The sequence below is a fragment of the Lutra lutra genome, chromosome 8 (assembly GCF_902655055.1).
Source record: "Lutra lutra chromosome 8, mLutLut1.2, whole genome shotgun sequence".
Classification (NCBI taxonomy): domain Eukaryota; kingdom Metazoa; phylum Chordata; class Mammalia; order Carnivora; family Mustelidae; genus Lutra; species Lutra lutra.
The window spans coordinates 93890765-93911486 of NC_062285.1; the positions used below are offsets into that span (position 1 = coordinate 93890765).

Sequence of the window (20722 nt, forward strand, 5' to 3'; positions counted from 1 at the left end):
CATGATGTCGTTGACAGTGTCAAGGAAGTGATAGCAAAAGACGACAGAAGTATTTTTTTTTTCTGGAAAAATAAAATTAAACCTCATTCTTGGCATTTGTGACCTGATTTTAGGTAAGAAATCCTACCCCATACTCAAGTATCCAAAAGAAACAGGAGAGGATGAACAGGAGAAAAGGTAATACTAGGAAAATATACCACCACCCCAAAACAGTACTCAGGAAACAAAAGAACCTAAGATTTAAATGAATAACCTTTCCTATAATTGAAATTTCTGAAATCATGAGCTTTTCTTTCATCATATTAATATAACCTTGTTACCAGAATTCATAAACTTTCTTAAGATTAAAACAAATGAATCTAGTAAATAGCATTTTCACTCTTGCCTATAAATATTATTAATATTAGTTTGAAATATTTTGAAGTAAATTTTTGGTTAGAACCCAAAGTCATACTGGGTAAGAGAACAAGAAAAATAATTTAAAAAACATATAACTTGAGCTTTACCAACTTATTCTGGTCATATTACAGGATTGGGTTTTTATACACAGTGGTCTGGGTTTTCATTTTCACAAATATCTAAATAGACATGACCTAAAGTGAAGTTCCCCACTCATGATTTTAAAACATATTAGTAGAGCACATCAATTGAGCAAAGAGGTTCTTTAAAAGAACAGAGTACTAAGATAAAAAAATAACACTGAGGAATTAATCATAAAGATTTTACTTTAAGGTCTATGAAATTAAGGTTACAATTTTTTCCCAAGAAAATCACAGAATATTAGGGGTTCAAAGTATCACAGAGATAATCCACTTTAACACGTCCATTGTACATACAAGCAGACTTAGGTACAGAAAGGCTAAACACCCTGCCAAACGTCACATAACCAGAAAGTGGCAAAGCCAGGTCATGAGATCCCACTTCACTACTTTTTTCTACTATACCATTATTCACAGAAAAAAAAACTCTGAAACTGACAAATGTTAAAAATTCTAAAATTAATTATAATTTCCTAAAATATTTGTTTATTAAAAACATTAATGTTGTTCTGCTATTATGTATGTATCTGCATTCAATTAAATAAATACAGTTAAAACACAGAAATAAACGTTAAAGTTAAAGATATTGTCAAAATACTCACAAATCCAAAAAGCAGGTACAGGTTAAGGGGATGCTTATGTCTGTTTACAGTCAATACTAAAATCAAACTCAAAGATCCAAGGGCAAACACTAAAATTAAGGCAGGACTGAAAGACAAAATTGAAAACATTTTTAAGTTTAAAAACAGCCTGAGTGGCTCAGTGGGTTAAGCCTCTGCCTTCAGCTCAGGTCATGATCTCAGGGTTCTGGGAACAAGCCCCGCATTGGGCTCTCTGCTCAGTGGGGAATCTGCTTCCCCTTCTCTCTCTCTGCCTGTCTCTCTGCCTACTAGTGATCTCTCTCTCTCTCTGTGTCAAATAAATAAATAATAAATAATAAATAAATAAGATAATATAAGTAAATATATTTTATATATTATAATATAAATAAATAATATAAATATAAATTCATAATTAATAAATAACCTTAAAAATAGTATAAATAGTATTGATCAATTTAATAAATTGACCAATTTAATAAAATAGTAATAACCAATTTAATAAAATGTTTTATTTGTTTGTGAAGTTAAGAAAAGGAAATCTGGAAGAAATGACACCAAACTGTCCAAATAAATGATTTTTCCATTCAGGGAATGTGAGGACTGTGAGCTGGGCAGGAAAGCAAGACAAAGAAAAGAACCCACAATGAATAAGGAAGACTTTTCCTTTTTACTTCATGAACTTCTTTCGTATTTGAGTAATTTTTACAATTACCATACTGTTTTAACAGAAATACAATAAAGAATAACTATTAAACAGTAAGTAAATTTTATATACATTTACTATATAGCTGTAATCTAAATTAAAGAACTTGAGCCCAAAGAGCAAACTCATTTTTTTTGTAGGGGGAGGGATGATAGAAATTGTCTACTTCCAGGAAAATATTCACTCCTTATTTTTCCTTTAATATACAAAATCTATATAACTTTTAGCCATGGAAATCATCATTTTGGAGGTCAGATCCTAAACAAATTAGGGATGAACCATACAAAGCTCCTTTTTCTCAGTGAAATTATCTTAGTCATGAGCCAACATTAAGAAAAATTACATATACATTTATTAAGTACCTTTATTTTTCAAGCAGTCTTAGGCTTGGGGGACTAGGCATAGGCATAATAAAAGCAAAAAACAAATAAATAAATAAAACTTCAAATAGTTGCATACAGTAAAAATTCTTACTACTACCTGAGGAGATGAAGGTTTAAACCTACAAAACTGTAAGCTAAAAAGTTCAGAGGTAAAGACCATGTTGCAAGAACATTTTCTCAAAACTAGTCTTCTGTGTAAGAGTTAATAATGAATGTTTTTTACATTCTAACCTCAGGAGTTAATAGAAAAAAGAAAAGAACTTTGCTTATAATATGGCCATTTGATCATAAGCAGCAGCTGGAAAGGTTTCAGAATCATCAGCCTACCTTTCATGTACAACTGTCCGTATAGACTCAAAGTATAAAAAAAAAGCAGCTGTCACTGTAGTTAAGAGAACTTGCAGAGAAAGGATGCTGTAGACTTTTCTTAGAAAGGCTGAAAAAGAAAAATAATTATACATGATTATTTTCTTAAGCATTTATCATAGAACAGCAAGATCAAATCTCCTCTTAGAAACATTAAACTTTTATATATAATCTTTAAATCTTAATCCAAATAATGTAGCCTAAAACTTAAACTAAGCAACAACAACAACCAAAAAAAAAAATAAGAAAAACACTTGCAAAGAAATCACAAATTGTAAATAAGCGTGAGTTTAAAAAAAATTAATAGCCCTGGGACCCCTGGGTGGCTCAGTGGGTTAAGCATCTGCCTTCAGCTCAAGTCATGATCCCAAGGTCCTGAGATAGAGCCCTGCATCAGGTTCCCCACTCAGCAGGAAGCCTGCTTCTCCCACTCACTCTGCCTACTGTTCCTCCTGCTTGTGCTCTCTATCAAATAAATAAGTAAAATCTTAAAAAAAAATTAATAGCCCATAATGAAAATGTTTTCAGCAATGAGGTACCTGGCTGACTCAGTCAGTAGAGCATATGACTCTTGTACTTGGGGTTGTTGTTCAAACCCCCTGTTGGATGCAGAGCTTACTTTAAAAAAAAAAAAGAAGAAAGAAAGAAAAGAAAATGTTTTCATCAAAATAAAAAGTATAAAACAAATATTTGTACATAGCAGCATACAACAAAGCAAAAAGATTAAAAATAGAACATTTCTAAATAACAAATCTATCTTGAGACTGAAAACCAGGAAAAGAAGACATATGATTAGACATAAATTTTAAAAAGAAATCCAAATTTCCAAGCAGTAAAAATGCTTCCTCAAAATGAAAACTTATCCCTAAAAGGCAAATAATATATAAACTTATTTTTACTCACCTCCTTTTATTTCTCACATATAGTGCCTCTAGTTTCTTCTACACAAAAGAATTCTTACTTTCAGTGTATTTTATTATTAACATCCGTAAATCAACTCTAAGGCCTAATGATTAAAAAACTTAGTAAAGTCATCTGCCATACAGATGACATAAATACTGTGAACACCCAACTCACCACCAATTTCAGAAAAAAAGACATTGTTTCCAACTCCTCTATGTACACATACTGATAATAACATCCTTTTCCCTCACCCCCTTAGCTGCTAATCTTTCAACATTCAGCCTTTCTCATTTCCCCAGTCTGAATTAAATGCTCCTTCTGTTCCCAGGACACCCTGAACATACATCTAATTGCTTTATTTTATAATTAATAAGCCTACTGGCCATTAACTCTCATTAAACTCTAAAGACTAAAAACCTCCCTAATAACAGGGAACACATCTCACTCATTTTTGTACCCCAAACACCCAGCCAAGTGGATGGCACACAATGCTCAGTACATTTTATTTGCTTTTAAATAATTTGTATTGAATTTATGAAAGGTAAATTTTGCCACTCGACTGTGTTACTCTAGAACAATAGTGGAGCCACGTAACTTTTGTAGAGCACTGACACTGACTGTGCTTAGAGAGGCAGTAAAAACATTGTTGAATGGGGGTGCCCAGGTGGCTCAGTCGGTTAAGCAGCTGCCTTCAGCTTGAGCCATGATCCGGGGGTCCTGGGATGGAGCCCCACATTGGGCTCCTTGCTCAGCAGAGAGCCTGATTCTCCCTGCCACTCTGCCTACTTGTGCTCTTTCTCTGTCAAATAAATAAATAAAATCTTAAAAAAAAAAAATTGTTAAATGAGTTTCACCCAACAAACCAGATGAAACATCGTTTCTTGCTTGTCATGACAATGCCCATACAATAAATGTTCTCTCTGAAAAGAATCCGTACTAGACCCGGCTTCCTAAGTGAGGATGAAGTACTTTGATGGCAGGTCAGCTAAATATCAAGTAATAAATATTCTATGAGAATAAAGGAATTTTCCAAAATACCAAAGATTTAATCCTTAAAATGACCCCAAATTAAATCTTAATTAATGTTTCCCTCTGGTACCTTTTCCAAAATATACAGTGAATTTTTCCTGATGTCTTAAACAGATTTTACTGAGCATATAAGTTAACCAATGACTCACAGTAACACTGATTATCATGTGTATTCTGGCCTACACATAGGTATATGACTTAAACGGAAAGGAGACAAATAGAGCTAATTTCCACCACAGATCTATAACTTGCTTTCTTAAAAAGTCCCTGATGTCTGCATGCTGTGGAAGGTCATTTCCACCTTTCTCACAAGAGCAGAGAAAAGCACATATTACTGTCATGGACAATGTTATTTGGGCTATCTTTCCACAGATTTAATTACTAAACTAAAGGCCAAATTATTATTCCCTCAAGGGATTTTCCAGACTGCAAAAAAAAAAAATCATACATTTAATTTTGATACCATATTATGTACCTCACATAACTCAAACCTATTCCATATATTTTCTCAATTAAGCAGTGAAAGTTAATGTTAATTTTTACCATTTCGTGGAACTGTTCCATAGTTCAAAATAGTATATTTAATGTTTATTTGGATATGGGTGTGTGCACACAAGTGCATATGTAATGAAAGTGTGGAAGAATATACACTAAGGTGTTAATAATGGTTTTCTCTGAGCAACATGACTGAAGATGATTTGCATGCTCAGTTCTTTGCTAATCTGTGTTTTTTATATCACCAGTAAATATTTATTACTTTTGCAATAGAAAAACATTTTAAAGAAACCTGTGCTAAGCTGGGGCACCTGGCTGGTAGGTTAAGAGAATGTGACTCTTGATCTTGGGGTTGTAATTTCAAGCCCCACACTGGGTATACAGATTACTTAAAATCTTTTTTTTTTTTTTTTTAAATTAAAGAAGGGTGCCTGGGTGGCTCGGACGTTGAGCATCTGCCTTTGGTTCAGGTCATGGTCCTGGAGTCCTGGAATTGAGTCCTGCATCGGGTTCCGTGCTCGGTGGTGAGCCTGCTATTCCCGCTCCCTCTGCCTGCCACTCCCCTGCTTGTGCGCGCTCTCTCTCTGTGTCAAATAAATAGAATCTTTTTAAAAATTAAAAAATCAAAGAAACCTGTGGTAAGCCAATAAACTCATATTCATAAAAATAATCCTTATGCCAATATTCTAGATTTCTAGACACTTTTTAAAAAGGACCTTAGCAACACCTAAGTGGCTCAGTTGGTTAAGCTTCTGACTCTTGATTTCAGCTCAGGTCATGATCTCAGCGTTGTGAGATCGAGCCCATCAGGCTGTGCACTCAGTGAAGAGTACGCTTGAGATTCTCCCTCTCCCTCTGCCCCTTCCCCCACGTGCACGTGGGCATGTGCACTCTCTTTCTAAAACAAATAAATCTTTAAAAAATAAAATAAAAATTTAAAAGGACCTTTAATCAGATCCAAAGGAAAAGCAACATGGGACACCCATTTTGAATAACTAATACAAAATGTGGCACAGGCTATACATACTTAGCTCACAGAGCAAAATAAAAAAGCCAAGAGGAAAAGAATATAAACCAAACAGCAATTATCTTTCAATTTACTCCTGATCTCTAACCCTGCTACTTTTATTGCCCCTTTTCTTCTACTCAAACTTAACATGGCCAGAACAGCAACTCTTCATTTCTACCCAGATCTATCCTTCTCCCAGTCTTCTTATCAGTAACCAGCACCAACATCCCCCACACCAAAAATGTGGGGGCATCATCTCTGATTTGCCTCCCTTCTTCCAACTATCCATATCTACTGGAGCCTTCACTCATAAAGTACAACAGGTGCTCCTCATTAGTCTCTGCTACCTCTCTAGCCACAAGCTGTAGGAGCTGTCACCTACTACCAAAGCATGCTTCCATTCCTGTCCCACATCCTTCACACAGTGGTCAGAGTGATCTTTTTATAAAATGAACGATGTCATGTGACTCCCTGCTTAAACACTTAGAATAAAATTAAAAGCACTGAGGTCTACAAGGCCCTACCTGATATACAACTTTTCCAACCTCATCTCACACCAACCACTCCTTCCTTTCCTCACTAGCTTTACCCACACTAACTACCTCTCTGTTCAGCAAGCATGCCAACTCCTTCTTTGTCTGGGCCTTTGCCCTTGCTGTTTCCCCTGCCTGGAATGCCTGTGTCCTTCTTTACATGGAATGGTAGTTTAAAACATCCACAGTTTTTGACACTCCCTTAAGGGACTCGCTTCCAACAAAAAGAATAAGGCAGAAGTGACAATGTGTATTATTTCTAATACTAAGTCATAAATGGCAATTTTTATACCTCAGTTAAAAGAAAAAAGTAATTATTTTTTATTAGTTTATTACTATCATATTATATTATAAGAGTCTTCTTAGAAGACTCACTCTATGGCATTGTTTCTCAACCTTTTTCACTGTGTACCTAAGAAGCCTTCTGGACATTATTTTCCTAATAGTCCCCCAATAAAATTTTAATGGCACAAACATACTGTACATCTGTCTATGTATCATGGTTCTTCAGAAGGCTACAAACCATTGTAAAATCTGAAGGTTTTTTGCTCTCCACCTCAAGAACCAGTTTTCACCCTCTTGGCAGCCATTATTGGCCCCACTGAGAATGAATTCTACAGGAGAAGCCAGCTGCCAATGTTGTGAGGAAACTCAAGTAGTACTACGGAAAGATCCACCAAGTGGGAAAGTGAGGTCTCCTGCCAACAGCCAGTGAGAAGAAAGTCTGTTGCTAATAGTGATGTGAGTGAGAATTCTTGGAAGTATATCGTTCAGTTGACTTCAGCCCCAGCCTACATTTTGACTAGAACCTATGACAAATCCTAATCTAGAATAAGTAAGATGCCTGGCTCTTAAAAACTGATAAAAAAGATATTTATTCAAGCCACTATATTTTGTGGTAATTTGTCACACAGCAATAGAAAACTCATTTAGACCTTGGCACCTGAAAGTAGGGTGCTGCCACACCAAAAATCTAAAATACGGAAGAGGCTCTGGAATCAGGCAGTGGATGGAAGATGGCAGGTCTTTGAGGTAAAAGCTCAAAAAATCTTGAAAAAGCTATTTATAGACGGATGATACCTTTGAGGAAGCTGGGAGTCACAGCTTAAAGTAAAGTGAGGAAAACCTTATTGGAAACTGGAGGTAAGTAAGAGAATCCTTGTTTTGTACTGGCAAAAAAAATTAGCAACACTGTCACCTATGGGAACACAGAAAGTAGAAAATGTACTAACGAAATGTGGGTTCAAACTAAAGATTTCCAGACAAAGTACTGAAGGTACTTGCTGGCCTCTTGCTGCTTATACTAAAATACAAGAGCAGAGACAGAGGATGTGATTGTAAAATCCTTTGTTAAAACTCACAAATATCTAATTTTGCACCTCAGAAAAACCATTCAAACAACAGGGCTTCTGACAAGCTTGAGGAAGCCATCACTCCTCTAAGCTGACTCCAAGACATTTCTCAGTGTGGCTTTTATCTACCAGAATGAACCTCAAGAAGAACCAGAGGAAACCCAAAAAGGTTCTGAGGAATTTTATTGGAAAAAATGCCACCACATTATGCCTGTCCAATCACCAGATGCTGGGGGTGTGGGTACAGATCAATTTGTCTCTTTAGTTCCGAAGTCTTCAAAAGAAAATATACTCAGAGTATATACTTAAGAAACTACACCCAAGAGGCCTCATTCACATCTGAAATTTATTTAGATGACAAAAATTCCGGATCTTGCATTGAGGCTATACTGGAATAAGACTTTTAGAGGGTATTAGCCTTTCAAGTGGAAAACAGAAAAATCTGTAACCAGAGGAAAGGCTGTGGTCGTTTAAAACAGGCCCACCAATTATTTGACACTTACCTTCTAAAGGTGGGGCCTAAATCCCCTCCCCTGGAGTGTGGACTGGACTTAGTAACTTGCTTCAAATGAATACAAGAAGGGAGATGTGATGGTGCATGAGTACCATGACTAGTTCATTAAAGACACTGTGGCTTCCTCGTTGCTCTCTAATGGATCACATGCTCTGGGGGAAGCTACGTTCCATGCCATAAGGTCACACAGGGGCCTATGAAGAAGGTCATGTGGCAAAGAACTGAGGGGCCTTCTGTCAACATCCACGTGAGGAAGATTTTCAGGAAGATCCTCCAGTCCACTCATGCCTTCAGCTGACTACAGCCAAAGTCCCCATCTTGGCTAGAATCTCATGAGACACCTTGAGCCAGAACCAAGTCAAATCCTGGCCCAGAATCCTGGCCCTCAGAAACTGTGAGACAATAACTATGTGTTCGTTCTACGTTACTAAGTTTGAGGGTAATTTTTTATAAAGCAACAGATCACTAATAAATGTAGCTAGCTGCTTCTTATCACAACTGCCATCTCCTTTAAGAGCGCGTTCCCTGGGACACCTGGGTGGCTCAGTTGGTTAAGCGGCTGCCTTCTGCTCAGGTCATGATCCCAGCGTCCTGGCATCGAGTCCCACATCGGGCTCCCTGCTCAGCAGGGAGCCTGCTTCTCCCTCTGCCTCTGCCTGCCATTCTATCTGCCTGTGCTCACTCTTGCTCTCTCTCTCTGACAAATAAATAAAATCTTAAAAAAAAAAAAAAAAAAGCGCACGTTCCCTGACCATTCCTTCCTTAAACTGTTGCCAAACTACATTTCATAAAGACTGAAAAATGTTGTCTGGTCACTGCTATATATCCTTAATATCAGTACAAGGCCCAACAGTTTTGTAAATAAAGGAAAATGCTCATTTTTACTTACAAAGCTAAAGAAATGCAAATTAAAACAAGGCAATTTTTTTTATTTATTTATTTGGCAGACAGATCATAAGTAGGCAGAGAGGCAGGCAGAGAGAGAGAGAGGAGGAAGCAGGCTCCCCGCTAAGCAGAGAGCCCGACGCGGGGCTCGATCCCAAGACCCCGGGATCATGACCTGAGCTGAAGGCAGAGGCTTCAACCCACTGAGTCACCCAGGCGCTCCAAAACAAGGCAATATTTTTTACCTACCAGGAGAGTCAGCAAACTAAGGCTCCTGGGCTAACTGGAGCCCACCATTGGATTTTGTAAGTAAAATTTTCTTGGGCCAGACTAGTGCTCCCATGTATATATCGTGTATGTATCATCTCCAACTGCTTCTGCACTACAAAGGTAGAGCTGACTAGTTGCAACAGAGGCCTCATGGCCCCACAAAGCTGAAAATATTCACTATTTGGCAATTTGTAGAACATGTTTGCCAACCCCTGATCGAACAGACTGCCAAATAAGAAAAGAGTCTGATGATACTCCGTGTTGGTGAGGGTGCAAAAAAGTACCCTCATATATTGTTTGTCAGGAGTCAATCAGGTACAATCTCTTTGGAGACTGATAAAGCTACATGTACTGCTTTTTTTAAATTAAAAAAAACTGTAAATGAAAATAAGTTGTAGTAACGTATAATATCATCCCAAAGATTATAATGTTGTGCTTCTGAGTCTATAAAATAGTATATGTTTTAGTGTTTCAAAATATACACATAGCTAAAACAGACTAGCTTAATAGACTACTATGTTACATATATATTACAACTAGTTACATCAACTAGGTTAATTGGTACTGTAAAGAGCTCAAGACAGAGACTTACTCAGAAATTCATTCCCACAAAACTCTCCTGTAGCTTCACGATTTGTGCTTTCCACCAATGAGTAATGACATTTTAGATATGATGTTCCAAAAGTATTTCCCAGAAAACATACGCATTACATTTTTAAAGGAACCTCTTTTTACTGCATCTAAAGGCAGTGAGGAAGTAAAAGTTTTGAAGTCACAGTTGTTCTCCTTAAGGCATTAGGTCAGCTAACTTATCCTGCTTTAAAAAAACAAAACTTAATTTGTTTTAAAAGTCAGGGGGAGGGTTCACTTTGTTTTACCATTTATTTAGTAAAGAACCAGAGACAGATGAGAACCAGTTTTTTAATACAGACGTAGTCAGCTTAATTACCAGCTCAATTATCAGAGCTCCTAAGTAAAATGCTTTTGCATTATTTAAATATTCATGAATTATTGAGTTTCTGGTATTTGATCAGCATTGTTATAGTGACCTGAGACCTATGGAGGTAAATCAAGTATAAGGCTAATTATTTCTTTAAAAATAATCTACATATGCAGACATGTGGAAAGAGCATTCACCTAGGGATTATGAAACCTGGTTTCTAGTCCCCCAGCCTCACTGCAAAGAACTATGCTATTTTAGACAAGTGTTTGGAAACTTAGTTTTCTGTAAAACATATGTGTACATTACGTTAGGGACTGTAATTCCAGGCAAAATAACAATATTGTTATTACAAAATTTTTTCAGCATTTATATATCCAAACCAGCCCTCCACTGGGATTCTACTTCCTCCTTGAAGCTTGCCTAGATTATTCTGGTTCACACACTCTCATTTCCTTCCCTAAATTCCCTCCAGACTTGGCACTTTAGAATTTCATTAAGTTGCTATCACAGATTAGTTTGACCACTGGCCAACCCAACTAATGCCTTAAGGACAGCAACTGAGACTTCCAAAACTTTTATTTCCTCACTTCCTTTACATTCAATAAAATGTAGTTTTAAAAAAATGTAGTGTATCTATTAAAGGAATATTAATGATTCAAAATTTTCCTAAATGGCAGTATCCTAACTGACTAAGATTTCTCTAATAACCGCCTTCTATTCACACATCTGATACCACCTCCACAGAAATGTAATTTGCCGCACTAGCTGCCGTTGTCTATCCCTGTCCTTCCCTGAAGTCACTGATTCTCTTTCTTTATCACCTTTGGGATCAGCAGAGACCGTCATTTTCCCTCTGGTATCTATCTAGGCCATAGCCAGGAGTTCTAATCCACTGGGTGTTCTTTTGCAGTAACAGTTCTTAATCACTCTAATGTATTGCATCGTCACATCATCACTGTCCACTTTACAGATGAATGGAATCTGACACTGCCTTACTGGTTTAAGCAAACATATAGTAAAAAGCTGAGTTTGAAAACCAATCTTCCACAAACTATCCCAAAAAGCTGAAGAGGAAAGAATACTCCCAAATTCATTCTATAAACCAGCTTTACCCCAATATCAAAGCCAAAGACACTAGAAGAAAAGAAAACTACAAACCAGTATCCTTGGTGAATACTGACTTGAAACTTATCAACAAATACTAGCAAGAGAGACATATAGAACAATGGAACAGAAGACCAGAAGTAAACCTGTGCATATATGGTCAAGTGCTTTTCAACAAGAATGCCAACACCATTCAATGAAGGAAAGCACTATCTCTTCAATAAACAGTGCTAGGAAAACTGGATAGCCACATGTGAAAGAATTAAGTTGAACCCTTACCTTACGTCATGTACAAAAATTAACTCAAAATAACTTCAAGGCCTAAACATCAGACCTAAAACTGTAAAAACCCTAGGAAAAAAACACAGGGGAAAAGCTTCATGACATTGGGTTTGGCAATGATTTCTTGAATATGACACTAAAAGCACAGGCAACAAAAGTAAAAATAGATAAACTGTCCTACATCAAAATTTAAAACGCTGTACATCAAAGGATGTAATCAACATAGTAAAAAGGTAACCTACAGAATGGGAGAGAATTTTAAGTCATTATATATAAGAGGTTAATATCTAGAATATATAAGGAATTCTTACAATTCAGTAACAAAAAAATAAATAACCCAATTAAAATATAGGCAAAGTCAAGAGAATGAGATGCCACAGACTAACAGAAAACATTTATAAAGATGCATCTGATAAAACTACTGTTATCCAAAATATACAAAGAACTCTTCAAACTCAACCATAAGAAAATGAACAACTCACTGAAAAAGCAGGCAAAAGACCTGAACAGACACCTCACTGAACAAAATATACAGATAGCAAATAACATATGGAAAGATGTTGAACATCATATGTCATCAAGGAAATGCAAATTAAAACACTACACACCTATTAGAATGGCTGAAATCCAAAACCTGACACCACCAAATGCTGACAAGAATGTCTAGCAACAGGAACTCTCATTCATTGCTGCTGGAATGCAAAGTGGTATAGCTATTTTGGAGGATGGTTTGACAGTTTCTTACAAAACTAATCACACTCTTAACACGATCCAGGACTGTGCTCTAGCAGTGTCTTACAGAACTAAACATACTCTCATCATACAATCCAGCAATCATACTCCTTGGCATTTATCCAAATGAGCTGAAAACTTATGACTACAAAAAAATCTACACATGGAGGTTTATATAGTAACTTTAGCCATAACTGCCAAAACTTGGAGGCAACCAAGATGTCCTTCAGTAGGGGAATGAGTAAACTGAAGTACATGCTGACAATGGACTATTATCCAGCACTAAAGAGAAATAAGCCATCAAGCCATGAAAAGATACGGAGGAATCTTGAATGCACATTACTAAGTTAAAGAAATCAATCTGAAAAGGCTATATACTGTATGATTCCAACTATACAACATTCTGGAAAAGGTAAAACTATGGAGACAATAAAGAGATCAGTGGTTATAGGGGCCGGTGGGAGGGAAGGATGAACAAGCAGAGCATAGAGGGGTTTTAAGACAATGAAACTATCCCATATAATACTATAATGGGGGATCTTTGTCTTTATGTATTTGTCAAACCCATAGGATGTACAATAGTGAGAGTGAACTCTAATATATTAAACTATGGACTCTGGGTGATAATGTGTCAGCTTAGGCTCATGGATTATAACAAAGTGGGAAAGGTCATGTATGAGTAGGAACAGGTTATGTAGGAACTCTGTACTTCCCATTCCGTTTGCTGTGAACCTAAACTGCTTAAAAAAATTAAGTCCATCTTAAAAAAGGGCAAAGTATTTAAATAACATTTTTACAAAGAAGATACAAATGGCCCATAAGTATATGAAAAGATGCTGTACATTACTAATTATTAGGGAAATGCAAAGCAAAACCACAATGAGATATCACCTCATACCCATGTGGATGGCTACCTTCAGAGAAACAGGGAAAAGAACAAGTGTCAGTGAGAATGTAGAGAAACTGCAACACTGGTGCAATGTTGGTTAGAATAGAAAATGGTGTTGTCGCGATGTAAAACAGTATCGTGATTCCCTAAAACACTAAAAATACAATTACCATACTGTGAGATGATGTAAAATATATATTTTGGTTTCTGCCCCAGCTTCCTGGCACAGAGTTCTCGGAACCCTTGTAACTTCCTAACTGATAAGAGCACTAGGAGCATCTTTTGTTCTAACATTTGGTCTTTCACCCCAGTTGCTGACACAGTGTTCCTGAAACCCTGATAATTTTCTGTGTAATAGGTGTGTCTTTTGTTCTACTGAGGTGATCCCACATGAGCTCTCAGATGAGGGCTGGTCACCAGAAAGAACAAGCCATAAGCAAGTGCAGAATTTTCAGCCCTGCCGAAGTGGGGAGAAGAGAAAAGATTGAATATGGAGCTAATAATTGATATCCCTAAGTGAGGAAGCCTCCATAAAACCTTACGAGTATGGGGTTTGGAGAGCTTCCAGGTTGGTGAACGCATCCATATGCTGGAAGGGTGACACAACTCAACTCTGTGGGGACAGAAGCACCTGTGCCTCCCACTGTTATCTCTCTTCATCTGGCTGTTTACCTGTATCTTTTAATAAACTGGTAAATATAAATGTTTCCTTGAGTTCTGTGAGCTGCTCTGGTAAATTCATCAAAACCAAAAAGGGAGTCATGGGGACCTTCAATGTATAGCCAAGTCTGACAAGTTATGGGTAACCTGGGGACCTATTACTTGCAACCAGTATCTGAAGTGGGGTGAGAGCAGTCTTAAATGGGACTGAGACCTTAACCTGGGGAATCTGATACTATCCACTCAGAGAGAGCATCAGAATTGAGTTCAGACTCAAGTCTCATGAACTCATGTGTCATGAGTTTATGACACAGAGCGGGTGTCATGGAGAAACTGCCTGATATGGGGGGGGGGGGGGACACACTCTTGGTGACCACAAGTATCAAAACTGAAGTGTTCTGTGTGAGTAATAAAGGAGAAACACGGGAGGAAGAACTGGTTCTTTCCCTACTCAGGTGGGAAAAAAATAGGTTTTTCACTAAAACAAATATGATCCAGCAATTCCACTTCTGGGTATACAGACAAAACAACTGAAAGCAGGATCCCAAGTGGGTATTGTGCACACATGTTTATAGCAGTGATTCGTAGTGAGGTGGAAGCTATCCAGATGTCTACAAGTGGCTAAACAGAAAAACAAAATGTGATTTTGTCACACAATGGAAAATTATTCAGCTTTAAAAAGCAAAGTGTCTCTGCTCAGCAGGGAACCTGCCTCCTCCTCTCTCTCTCTGCCTGCCTCTCTGCCTACTTGTGATCTCTATCTGTCAAATAAATAAATAAAATCTTAAAAAAAAAAAAAAAAAAGCAAAGTGTGACACATGCTACAAAATGGATACACCCTGGGACATCTGGGTGGCTCAGTTGTTAAGTGTTGGACTCTTGAGTTTGGCCTGGGTCAGATCTCAAGAGTTGTGAAATCCAGCCCCAAGATGGGCTCTGCCCAGGGCATGCAGCCTGCTTAATATTCTCTCTCTCCCTCTCCCTCTGCCCCTCCCCACCTCCCTCTCTTAAAAAAAAAAAAAAAAAAAAAAATGGATACAACCTAAAAACATGCTAACTGAAATAAACCAGTCACAAAAAGATACACACTGTATGGTTCCACTTATATGAGGTATCTAGTGGAGCCAAATTCATAAAGCAGAGTGTAGAATGATCATTGCCAGGCACTGGGAGAGGGGGAAACAGCGAGTTCTTTGATGATACAGAATTTCAGTTTTACAAGATTAAAAAGTCCTGGAGACTGGTTATACAACAAGGTGAATACCTACTGAACTGTACATTTAAATATGGTTAAGAACATACATTTTTAATGAAATGTGTTTCACCACAATTAAAAATTTAATTGAAAAAACTATGCTCATTTGCCAAAATCATTCCAAAATTCAAATTCCAGAAATATCATAGATGTCAGGGATCAAGATTCTTAGCGCATCAGATCGTTCTAATTCTTTTTCCAGAATAAGTTCCAGCCACGGGGACAGAATGAAAATATAGGACAACCTCTGTAATCAACTGGCTGAACTAGAACGGACAATGAACTCCACTTACGTGAAACTAAGCATTTTATATTTTTTAAGCATTTTAAATTCAGTAAATACTGCATAATAACTTAAAACTAATACTGCATTTTGATTGCCCTCAAAAGCTTCCATTTCCAGCAACTGCTTCAATTAAATCTCAAACTTATGTTGAGTTCCAGGTCTTGCAGACACTAAATAGTGAAGAAGAACAGAGATGGTCCCTGTCCCCACACATCCTACAACCCAGCAAAGGACACACCCGAGTATACAGAAACTTGAAACGCGATCACACCCCCAAACCAAAAACATGTAAGCAAATAACTGCATTCAGGTGCACGTCACAATAACCACCTAATAAACTTATTTTCACCTTAAAAAGCAACCCTGAATTTCTTTTAATATCAAGATGCCAAATAAAGGCTGCCGAGGTTTTCATGTCCCTTTGTACGGGGAGGAAGGCAGGATTAAAGCGGGATGGGCTTCAGCTACGGTTCCCGAAGGGAACGCGCAGCTACCCGACCACCGCGCCTCCTCAGGGCCGCGCCCTCCCTGGGAGCGCTTCCTCCCGACTCCCGGGGGAGGGCGCTCTTCCGCGGAGTCCGGGGCGCGGGGCGGGGAGCCGCAAGCCAGGCTTTCCTCTGAACCCCAAGGGAGCCGCGCTCAGCCAGCGAGCCCGGCCCCTGGAGGAGCTGTCGGCGGAAGCCTAAAGCCACCCCTAGAGGCCGACAGCGCAGCAGGCTCGGCGCGGAGCCGCCCGCAAGGACCGGGGTGAGGGAAGGGGAGGGGGGAGGGGAACGGGAAGGGACGACGGGGGAGGGAGGACGTACCCATTCGGATGTGCACACTGGCCGAGGCCACGCAGCTGCCATAGTTGAAATCATCCTCGATGGAGGAGCAGGGGTAGCGGGGGTCGGGGTCGGCCATGTCGGCAGCAGCACCCCAACGACCCCGCCGAGTTAGGGAAACGACGCGGACTCAACGTCCTTCAAGCCACTTCCGGGATGAAGCGCTCCAGCCCCAACTAGCCGAGCGCAGCCCGCGCTCATCGATGCGCTCACCCCCAGCGCTGCGTTAAGGCTGAGAGGAAGGAGGTTGCTTCAGCTTGGGGCCGGAGAGAAAATGAATTACGTTCTCGGCGTCATCTAAAATGCAGCTTTTCTCAGATTTTCCCTCGACAAGCTTTTTTTAAATCCTCTGACCTGGAGAGTTGCTGAAAGTGATAGAAGCGAGGTCCCATCCATCTGTTCTTTCAACAAATACTCAGCTCATTCACATGGTCCTTCAATAATCACACGGGAGATACACTTCTTATTATTTTTAATATTAATAATATTCCCTAAATTTCTTGAGCACTTTCTATTAGCCAGGCTTTCGGAATGAGGTAATGCCCCATGAGCACAGAAGACAAGGGCCAACCAGAGAAGACTGAAGTGATGCGGGTAGGTTCAGATGAGGGGCGAAGCTTAGGGTAAGATACGGGTGACAAAGAAGGAGACTGGATAGTAAAGGAAGGGATGGGAGGGCACAGACAGTGCGAAGGACTGATTTACCAACCTCTCCTTACCAATCGGAACTTACTATGAATGCAAAAATAAGGCGGTGGTGTTCTAAGAAGCATGAATGTCCAAGCAATCCTAGCATATCCTTTTTTACTTGTGTTCCTTCCCAATATTAGCCAATTACTAACACTAAAATGAAGCTATTGAAGGAAAGGAAAAGAGGGCCAACCATAATTTCTTTTCCTGTACATCCTTGCTAGTAAGCTGAAGGTAAAGAGTGTTAGTAGAATGTGTACATCTCAAGAAGTATGATAAAAATATTTTGAGTTTGTATATAGCTGTTCTACCGTTCTAGTAAGAATGAAATGCTTATGTATATACGGGCTAGGAAATACAAACTGTAATTTTGGTGATCCTTATGAGCTTGCCTTTAAAACTGGTATTATAGCATATAAGGATCAATGATAAAATTAGTGCTAATAATTTTTTTAAAGATTTTATTTATGAATTTGACAGAGAGACACACAGCGAGAGAGGGAATACAAGCAAGGGGAGTGGGAGAGGGAGACGCGGGCTTCCTGCTGAGCAGGGTCCCCTCCCCCCATGTGGGGCTTGATCCCAGGGCCCTGGGATCATGACCTGAGACAAAGGCAGACGCTTAACGACTGAGCCACCCAGGCACCCTGTGCTAATAATTTTAAATGACATCTTTCCTTCACTTAATTGACATTAAATAGCAAGTTAAAAAAAAACCATGGTAAATGAGGAGACTGCAAAAGAAATGAGAGCTTTGGGAAGATTATAAATGGCTTCACAGTGTTTTAGTTTGCTAGAACTGCTGTAATAAATTAGCATAAACTGATGGCTTAAGACAACAGAAATGTCTTCATTTACAATTCTGGAGGGCACAAGTCTGAAATGAAGTTGTCAGCGGGTTTAGTTCCTTATGGAGGTTCTCACGGATAATCTGGCCCATGCCTCTCTTCTGGAATTGGCAGTCCTTGGATTTCCTTGGCTTGTGGTTGCATCACTCCAATGTCTGCCATCATCTTCACCAGGCCTTCTTTCTTCTGTGTTTCTGTGTCCAAATTTCCCTCTTCTTATAAGGACACCAGTCCTATTCCAGTGTGGCCTCATCTTAACTCAAGTACATCTGCAGAAATTTTACAGGCATACCTCATATTATTGTACTTCAATTTATTACGCTTTGAAGATACCGTGTTTTTTACAAATGGAAGGTTTATGGCAACCCTGCATTGAGCGAGTCTATTGGCATCATTTTTCCAATAGCATTTGCTCACTTCTCATGTGTCTGTCACATTTGGGTAATTTTCATAATATTTCAAACTTTTTCACTATTATAATGTTTTTTATGGTGATCTGCACAGTGAGTACTACCCTGTGAAAGCTCATATGATGGTTAGCATTTTTTAGCAATATTTTTAAATTAAGAGATATACTTTTTCTCTAGAAATGATGCTATTGAACACTTAATGCACTACAGTAGAGGGTAATACAGTATAGTGTAATATAGTATAAACTTTTATATGCTTTGGAGACCAAAAATTTATTTGACTCACTTTATTGCAGTATTTGCTTTATTGCAGTGGTCTGGAATTGAATCTGCAATATGTTCCATGTATGCCTATATTTCCAATTGAGGTCACGGTCAAAAGGCATCAGTGGTTAATGGGAGCCCACAAGTCAACCTACATCGCAGAGGTGGTGACTTTTCAATAGGATCTTGAAAGATAATTAGGGGCTCATCAGATAGGAGATACTGAAAAAATCCAAACATGAAACAACTAGTTCAAATTGGAAAAGACCCAGACACTCATGAAAGACTTTACAGAAGAATAACATTTGATGATTAATTGTATATAAGCATCAGCAAGCATAATGTCTAACATAGCAGGTGCTCAGTAAATCCCAACTATATCAATCGATCAATCAGTTGAACAAAAGTACGGAGTTCTTTTGGCTCCTGCGACCAGACAAAAAGAAGCTGATTTTCTAGGAAATGATCAGATTGGGGCATGCTGAATTGAGATGAAAGAAAGAAATCCAAATGCAATTGTGCAGAAAACATTGGAGGCAGGAGTGAGAAGGAACCTATAGGGCAGGTTAGGGCTAAGGACCCATACACAAGAGTGGCCCACATAGAGATAATAGATGAAGAGTGAGATTAAAAATAATAATAAATTTAAAAAAATAAATTAATTAAAAAAAAAGAGTGAGATTATATGAAATCTTCAAGACCTGGAATAAAAAGATCAATAGAATTCAGCCTATGGGTGCACAGTACAAGCCAAAGGAAGAGTTAGTTGGGAAAACAGAAGAAACAATCAGTAACGTAGGTGGAAAATACTGAGTATTGTCTTAAGAGACCAAAAAAAAAAAAAAAAAAAGACCAAAATTCACAAAAGATGCTGTGAAACTGTCAGAATAAGCCCTGAAGAAAGACCATTTGATCAGAAGTTACTAATATTTTTAGATCCAAATATCCTGGATACTTTCATATACAGACATATTACTTTCATTATCAAGGCACCAGATTGGATATCCAAGCTTTTGTTTTTCTTTCAAAAAAAAACAAATGAACAATGAAACAAATTCAGTACAGAACAAGAGGAACTAAGACCACTATGAAAGGCCAGAAGATATGGATAACTAATTACCAAGTGTTGTTAGAACATGTACTATGAAACCCAATGATGTGACATTATTTCTTGAACTTCTGTGCAGAGAGTTTGTTATGGACTGAATGTGTGCCCCCATTTATATGCTGAAGCCCTAACTCCCCTTGTGGCTGAATCTGCAAAGGGGTTTGTAAGGAGTAAAGTAAGGTTAAGTGAGGTTATAAAGGTAGGCCCTGATCAGATGGAATCAGTATCCTTATAAGAAGAGACACCAGAATGCTGGTGTGCTCTCTCTCTCTTGCTCATTCTCTCTTTGGATGTGTGTGTGTGTGCGCGCACGCACGAGCACATACTCAGTAAAGGCCATCTACAAGCCAGAAGGAGTGCTTTTACCAGAAACTGAACCTTATGGACACCTTGATCTTGGGATTTGTAGCCTCCGGCAATGTGAAAAAATAAATTTCTCTTACTGAAACCATGTAATCTGTGGTATTCTTAATGCCAGCCTGAACAAACTAATACAGGATTTATTTGGGGGATTTACTAAATAACAAGGAAAAGAAAGCCAAATCCTTGAGAGGGAAAAGGCACACGATTTGTGCTGATAACTTGACAAGGAAATTTGGAAATCCTGAATGAGATTTTGTGTGTGTGTTTCTCCAACAAACATTGCATCCAGAGTTCACATAGCCCGCAGCAGTTTTGCTATCTGTAAAATGCAGTAGTTGGATTAATATCCCTAAGCCATTTTCCATTATCAAATTGCAAATAGTCTGAGTAGAGTCTTGACTCCAAAAGAAAAAAATTGTGCCTTAATCTCAGATTTATGTCACATGTTTGGGGTACTTCTAGAGATAAATAAATGACTGTG

At 38.3% G+C, this 20722-nt stretch overlaps 1 protein-coding gene across 1 annotated transcript in view; it reads right to left on the reverse strand.

Annotated features, from left to right (window-relative positions):
- Window positions 1-16734, reverse strand: part of TMBIM4 (transmembrane BAX inhibitor motif containing 4) — a 28163-nt gene extending 11429 nt beyond the window's left edge. The window contains exons 1-3 of the mRNA XM_047743274.1: window positions 16541-16734; window positions 2555-2663; window positions 1142-1247 (exon numbers count right to left, since the gene is read on the reverse strand). Coding sequence (XP_047599230.1) covers window positions 1142-1247; window positions 2555-2663; window positions 16541-16637 — 312 coding nt within the window. The 5' untranslated portion in view covers window positions 16638-16734. The remainder of the gene's footprint in view (window positions 1-1141; window positions 1248-2554; window positions 2664-16540) is intronic.
- Window positions 16735-20722: the final 3988 nt, after the last annotated feature.